The sequence below is a fragment of the Phaeoacremonium minimum genome, assembly GCF_000392275.1.
Source record: "Phaeoacremonium minimum UCRPA7 unplaced genomic scaffold PA7_03_scaffold_377, whole genome shotgun sequence".
In the NCBI taxonomy this organism is placed as follows: domain Eukaryota; kingdom Fungi; phylum Ascomycota; class Sordariomycetes; order Togniniales; family Togniniaceae; genus Phaeoacremonium; species Phaeoacremonium minimum.
In genome coordinates, this window is record NW_006921281.1 from 114,107 (window position 1) to 121,803 (window position 7,697).

The window sequence follows — 7,697 nt, forward strand, 5'->3', positions numbered from 1 at the left end:
GCCATCCCCAGGCTTCCAGCACCCAAAATATTGACTGGTGAGTTTACATAAGGCTCTTTAAATGCGCCTTTGGCCACAGTACAGGCCCATAGAGCAATCGTTGCACGGTAAAGCGCTAGACTCCACCAACATGGCCGTAAAGAGGGCGCAATCGCTACAAGATGCTGTACAGCTTGTTTAGAGTGGAATACTGCCTCGGGAAAATCCCGAATGGCCAACTGACAGGATAGGGTTAGCGTAGTGTTTTCGCATCGAGACTGACTGTTCTCCGCCCGGGCAGCCGATTCGACATTTGGAATGCTTATTGCAAGGTTGAGCGCGGACAGGTGATAGAGAGTAAAGTTGGCACGCCAGGTGGGACAGTTGACGTCTGTACAGAGATAGATGGCCATCTTGTACCACTGCTGTAAAAGCATTGTCGTCTCTTCTAGCTGGAGGTTCATCAATACGGTTCGATTCGGCCATGTTCGCTGACCTCGGGTTCCCAGCGACGCAAAGGAAAGCAGCTGTGTGAGGTGGGTGACGAGACTGTGTAGTGGATATAGCAAAAGTCGAAGCTGGTACGGACCGAGAAGATTTCCCCGTGTGGCAAGAAGATCTCCGTGCAGGAACTCTTGGAAAAATTCGTGCACAGAGCATCTAGAGAAGGCAATTTCACGTATCTCCAAGCTTTTTGTGAGAATGTCCTGCCATTCAGCGGAACTGGACGCTTTCGAAAGAGCTTCGGGCCCAGGTATGTCGTTCTGTAGCTCCAGCAGTGTCAGCGATAAGGCCGAGTCGGAGAATAGACTCAATTCATGATCGAGAATCAAAAAGTTACATGCAAGCCTATTGGATGTTAGCCTCCGACCATTGTTCCCCGGAACGGGCTGGGCTTACCTGCTCTGATGCTCCATTCGCAGCCATATCTGCCACTGGAGTTCAGATGCCATCGAGCTAGTAATGTCTGGCATCTGAATCCGGCTGGGTGCGAACATTCCAGCCTGTTTCATCATCTGTGGTTTGTTAGCGAGCCTCATGCATAGACTGATCGGCTACACTCACAGCTAACATGGTCGCACTGCGCCCCAGAGCGAAATCCATCATCCACTTATCACCGCTCCAAGCACAGTTGATGCAAAGCAAGAGTGCACATTGCAACGTGACACGATCTGTCGACAAAGCATGGTTCTTCTCTAATGCTTCACAGAACGTGACACGGCATAGTTCAGTCAGGCCCGCATATAGGCTTTGCCCTTCCAAAGTAGACAGTCGAGCGGCGCCATGTGCGATCATAAGCAAGACAAGCAGCGTTGCGCCTCGATTGCTGTCTAAGAGTATTTCGTTAGGATCTACAGTTTCCTGAGTGGTCAGGGGGTAGAACTGCGCTAGACCACGGACGCAGTTGCGCAAGAAGCACTCCAGCACCTTGTTCGGGGGCAGGACGATGAACACGAAGTTGGAGATCGTGGGAGTGAGTTCTTGTTTAGCTCCGCGATGGACCTCGAGCGCTCTCTTTAGGAAACTTTGCGTAAGTGCGAGCAGTTGCTCTCGTGCCCGGGAGTTGAGCGGGGTCACTAGAAATGGAGCCAAGGGAAGTTCTTGAACATCGTCATGCATACCCAACCGATCCAAGTCGTCTAGGTTTTCTTCCATCAATAACCAAATGCTCTCATCTTGCAAACTCTTCTCTAAGCCCTCGAGATGAATGGTTGATGTCTGTGGACATGGCGAGGTCCGTGAAAGGCAGTTTGCCACCGGCCAGGAGCCCTCTGCGGCGCGTAAGATATGGTGAGATTCGAGTCTTGGTACCGTGCTGTGGCTAATAGACGAGATAGTATCGCTTATTTCTCTTGTCTTCATCGGAGTCTTGAGGTTCCATACTGGGGAATAACTGCATAGGGCCGTAGGCTCTGTTTCAAGAGAGGATGGTGGTGGCCCCAGAGGGGCCGGCGAAGATATATCAAGTAGTGTTTGTAAATACTGGAGACCATCTTGTGAATCATCTAAACTCATCGGCGGTGTGTAGAGTTGGCTCTGGTCTAAGGAAGGCTCGAGCTCGGGAGAACAATAAAGGAAGGCGCTGGGGATGTCGAATCCTGGAAGCTCTGATTCCGTCACACCAATGGTGTCTCCCGAATCTAGGTAATTCTGATAGATGTTGCTCTTTGCATTCCAGCTGTGCAGATAATTGTTATGGCTGTCAATCGAGGTGTGGTCGGCGATCGACGGGACTTTTGTAGATGTCGATTCGGTGTCTGGTTTCTCGGATGGACTTGGACAGTCCTGAGATGATCCACTCATTCGACTGGGAGGGCGCTGGGACATGTCCCCCCTATCCGCTTGTCCTTGTTCATCATCAACTACCTTGGAAGCTTGAACGGCAAGCTTAGAGACGCGCCGGGCAAATCTTGGCACACATTCTAGTCCTCTGCTCTCACAACGACCACAAGGATTTGCCTTATTGCACCCTGTTTTTGCCTCAGCGCACTGCAAGCAGGCAATAGGTGGTCGTCCATGAACGTTTGACACCCCGGGGGAGGATGACTCTATTTCTTTTTGCACTACATGATATGCGTGATAATGCCTTTGTAAAAGATCCCTACCAACGAAATCAGTAGCTAAAAACCACGAGTTGAGTTTATATTAGCATTACCTTCGTGCAAACGATAGTTGACAGTGTATACACCGGTGGGGTTTAATGTTTGTATCTGTTGAATATAGAGTCAACACAGAAATTGCAAAAAGACACCAGTCTTGACACTCACGAGAAGGAATGTGTCTCTCAAGGTGCTCTTTCCGCTTGAAACTTTTGCCACAATACGTACAAAACATGTTATTTCGAGGTTTCCTTTCGTCTTTCAATCGACTCCCAACACGTCGATTAAATTATCGACCACACTGAATGTCTGAGAACGCCGTAATTTGAATGCTGGAGATGATGGATATCACCAGCTTCACTTCGTCAGGCTTTGTTGGTAATTATTTACGAGTCCTCATGAAAACGAGCTTTAGCAAATGGAAACTATTATCTAGTATTACACACCAAGTCAGTCCCCGAACTTCGTTAAGCTCTCCACAGTAACATCACTTTCATAGAGGCAGGGGTCTAAGACTAATCATATCGGGGCTATTGACCGATTATGGCAAGATGCTGTATTGGACGAGAATCAAGCCTTGATTAGCGCTCAATCATATTGGCGACATTTACCGATACATAGATCGATTCGGCAACAGCCGAAGCGATGAAGACGGAGCCGTCAGCGGAACCGCGATGACTGCGGGGGACAGTATCATTGAAACGGCACTGTGAATTACGAAACAAGCACGAAACAAGGCAACGCGACCACATAAAACTTGAACCTAGGGCAAGGACGCCTGCGTGGCCAAAGCAGGAACCATGATATTCATGTTGGGACTCGTTAAACGTTCTGATAGACGGACGAATATGACATGAGGACACCCGGTCTTGACTTCTTCGAGAAGCGGTTAGTTGCTAGACATATCGCCACCACAAGAGCGCTCAGGACCTGAAGAAACGTGGCCCAGAGAAACATGTCGTTTCGTGCCCAATCGGGTAATTCGATAGAAACATTGCGACATATATCAAAAAGGGGCTCAACTGTCCAGTGTTCGTAAAAGCCGATCATGGCCATTCGAAGTTAACGGAAGTGATTGGAGAAAATTCTTCAGACACTGGACTCCGAGCACAGTGATTTCGGAACTCCGAGGGAGCAATGATGTGGAATTAGAATTCCACGGCCAAGGGATGTTTATGCTCAACAAACAATGGCCCTCCCGTGGGGTGGCGGCTTTTGGTAACGTATTTATGGGGTATAAAGATATGTTGACGGTTGCCTACTTGTACTGGTAAATCCAAGATGATCATCTTGAGCATTCATCATAGGCAGCAAAACTCTCATTATAGCGTCCCTTGACATCCTCCCTTCTAATCCTCCGTCGCCCTAGCAGACAATGTCTTCGGTCACTGAGCGATGGATTATTCCTGTCGTGGGTGGTGTTGAAGACTGGAAAAACCAGCTCAAAGTAGTTCTTCAGACACTGAAGAAGCAAGACGGATACCTCCGCACCCGTTGGGGGCCCTGCAGCGAGAACATGCAGCGCTTAGAACTGCTTATTGGTACGTCTGACCTCTCCATTGAATGGCTACGCTCTGGCCATCCTAATCATAAGTAGGCTGGAAAAGCATCGACGCCTGCAATACATGGAAAGCTTCATCCGGTTTCACCGCCGCCACGGACCAGATGAAGACCGTTCAATCCGGCGAAGCTGTTAGCTATTTTATTCGGTTTGTTCCGTACGCACCGAAGGAGGTCATCGACGCATCTATCGTCGAAGTGCTCACTTATTCAAACTGCACCATTGAAGAAGACAAGATGCGTGAATCTGTTGAAACGGCCAAGTCACTGCCAGGATGCACCGGCGTCGCTAGCGGTTTCTCCCTCGATGGCGCTACGTTTGTAGCCGTGGTTGGCTGGGCTAGTGTTGAAGAGAGCAAGGCGGCGGACAAGTCTCTGTATGTGTCTGCAGGAGGATTGACATCTGAGACTTACCATGTCAATTTCCGCTTCCCGATCAAGGGCTTTGGAGGATTATAGAGTACTACAGATAGACAGTTAGCTCTACGTGCGCAGTGGCAGGCCCGCGCTTTTTAACTACTTGGTTCGTTTCATTATTCTATTGCAACCTGTTTCATGTTTCACCTTGGCATGCTGCCGGAGTTTCGTGGTAGTCTGTGCCAATCAAGTCTGTTTTCCGCCGCGATTGGACGAGAAGGCATGGTTAGATCATCCTGGTCTCGCATCAACAACCGCTCTTTACCCGATAGTGCGCCACGCAAACCTTGTTCTCCATTCAAAATCAACCCTATTAAACAAGACTGCATGTGATAGTCTTGTGGTTTGTGGCGTTTTCGAACTTCTCAGAGCTCCTACAAATTGACATTCGCGACGAATTGGGTTCTTTAGCACTGTCTCCTGTTGTAACATTCATTACTCTCCTTGAACCACCACGGTCACCCACTCATCCTTTCTTCAATAGCGCTTCGACGAGCATTCGCATCTTCATTTCTAGGTCCTCTCCTGGTTTGCTAGCACTACTAGCATGGTGAGCACATTGCAACGAAGCCGGGCGTGCAAGCTCTGTCGAACGCGGAGAATCAAGTGTGATGAGAGCAAGCCCTCGTGTCTGAAGTGTCGCAAGGCAAAAAGGGCTTGCCCTGGCTACTGGAATCCCTCCGAGATCACAATACGAGATGAGACCGAGGCTACTATCCGCAAAGCTACGCTCACGACTCCGAGGCATGCCGACCCCGGCCGCCAACAAGAGTCGCTGGCGCCTTGGAGTCAGGCGGACCCTATTCAATCACGAGGTCTGACCTCTCAGCACTCGGCATCTACGTCAATCAACTTGCTTTCCCGTGGCTTATCGCCCTCTTGGATGTCCTCAGCATTAGGGAGCACGGACATTTCAACCGACCGCGAGTTCGGTACCAATTTCGTCATACTATATACCCTGCAGACACCAGTGGATGACCAAGCAACCTGCTTCTTTCTCTCTAACTTTGTTATGATGCCGCACAATGGCGATGGGAAAGGCTATCTGGCATTCATACCCCGCATGCTGGCTTTGCTGCCTGCTAGGGGCTCTCCCTTTCCTCTGTGCTTCAAAGCTGCAGCCACGACAGCACTTGCAGGACGGGCAAACTCCAAGCCCCTTCTCGCAAAGGCGAGAATGTATTACAGCTTGGCGCTTCATCAACTAAATCGAGTGCTAAGTGACCAGAAAACGCCGAAGAATGATGATCTCTGCCTAGCGTCTGTCATTCTTTTATCATTTTGCGAGGTCTGTTGGGGCTAATCCCCTATCCTCCACTGCCGCGCGGTTAGTTTGCTAAACTTCTCGCTCCTCTTCAGGCGCTATCGACCGACCAGAATGCCATCACTGCCCTCTCAGGATGGTCCAATCATCTGGATGGCGCAAAGGCGCTTATTCGTCTCCGTGGGGCTGTAGATTCAAGCACGCAAGACTTCTTAGAGATGTTTCAATTCGTGCGATCAGCAATGGTGAATCCATGACCTAAGCCTTTACCTTGCCCTTTATTCCTCTGTTTGAACAAAAGACTGTTCTTTTTCTGATGCTAACCTGCCAACTCTCAGATCCGCCAGTACATGTTCGGTTTTCTATCTAGTCCGCCCCCTTGGGAAGAGATGTCGTGGTGGGGGGAGAATGTCATCTCTGACAAGACAAGCCATATGGCATTGATATTGAATATGAAGACAGCACGGCTGCGCGCTGAGGTGGACGCTCTACTAAAGGGGGGTTCTAAGACAACGTCCAAGATCGATCGGGCTCTCAATCTCTTGCAGCAAGCCCGCCAACTGCTAGCCAAGCTGACAAGCTGGGTGGAGAGCTCATCGTCGACACACTACGCGCACAAAGTAGTCGGCTACATCTCGCACGTACCCGACGACAGGCTGGCTGACGCCTTCGCCTTTCCCGGCTGGCTGTTCGACTACCCCGACTTGTGGGTGGCGGGGAAGCATCTCAACACGAACGCATCTCGCGTCGTCCTGGCCAGCATCGTAGCCCGCTGCATGGTGTGGGTTTGTGCACCGTGCGATCCCACGGCCACATCTGACTATGCCGAGGTCGAACGCCTCGGCAAAGACGCTGTCGCCAGTGTTGTCTCCAGCGTTCCCTACTTCACCAAATGGAGCGGCGACAGTACCACGACGCCGTTCTTTCCCTGCGGCGCGCCCACCGACCCCAAGTCCTTCGCCGGCATGATCTGCCTATATCCGCTGCTAGCGACAACCTTGAGCGAGTTCGCCACTGCTCGCCAGAAGAAGTTCATACGCGGGAGAATGGCCTATATGGCAGAGATGACAGGCTTCAGACAGGCCGAACTATTTTCAAGGATGGGTAAGCCATGATACTATCGTAGCCCGGTTTGTCACTGGAGTTTCTCTTCTGGTTTGCTGGAAACGGGTCAAATTGGGTAAAGGTGGTGAAAACGTGGTGGATCACCTGTTATGTTTTCCAAATTGTTGGCCGAAGTCGTTATTTTGCAACATTATAAAAACTTACAAATGTGATGCCCTACTTCTTTGAAGTCTATAGGTGCTTCCAAACGTCACACATTTCGCAGTCTTAGAACACGCAATAAATGACGTCCATTGCTCGTGTTCACCTGGGGTGCAGCAAGTCACAGTATGAGACGCAGTTCAAGAAATGGGGCCTCCGAAAGAATCACAAACGAGAGGACTGGAAAGCCGTTGCCCGATCGATACAACGTCGAGAAAAGCTGGGCAACAAGAAAACGGAAGTCTTCCTAGACGGTCGTTCGGTTTCAAATGCGAAACTACACGGTGAGATCAAACGACATGGATGTCTTCCCCGTGAAGGAAATGCGCATTCAGGTATATCCCCTATGTTCCTCAAGGAACATGCAGAAAGGCTATTAGAGATCTTAGTGTCTAACTTCGAATGAGACCATTCGGTAGACGTGCGCCGAGGTGTCCATCTCCGAACTCCACCACCGCAAGTAAGAGTAACAGTCAATACAAATGAGCTACCAACTTTTCAAGTACTGCAAGCTCTACACCATCCAGATTGTGCGATCTATCAGACAGTCAGGTCATTGGGGTATTTAATGCTAACAGGTAGCTAGTGTTTGAAGACGTGATTCCAGAGCC

General features: G+C 50.0%; 2 protein-coding genes across 2 annotated transcripts; both read left to right on the plus strand.

Annotated features, from left to right (window-relative positions):
• Positions 1 to 3,954: 3,954 nt before the first annotated feature.
• On the plus strand, positions 3,955 to 4,598 carry UCRPA7_4982 (hypothetical protein; the record flags this gene model as incomplete). Its single annotated transcript, XM_007917523.1, has 2 exons — positions 3,955 to 4,120; positions 4,177 to 4,598. 2 exons carry the CDS (start codon positions 3,955 to 3,957, stop codon positions 4,596 to 4,598), a joined length of 588 nt encoding a protein of 195 aa, XP_007915714.1.
• A 1,572-nt stretch (positions 4,599 to 6,170) lies between these two features.
• On the plus strand, positions 6,171 to 6,935 carry UCRPA7_4983 (putative negative acting factor protein; the record flags this gene model as incomplete). The annotated part of the gene is made up of 1 exon (XM_007917520.1): positions 6,171 to 6,935. The coding sequence occupies one exon, from the start codon at positions 6,171 to 6,173 to the stop codon at positions 6,933 to 6,935; it is 765 nt and encodes a 254-aa protein (XP_007915711.1).
• Between the last annotated feature and the right edge of the window lie 762 nt (positions 6,936 to 7,697).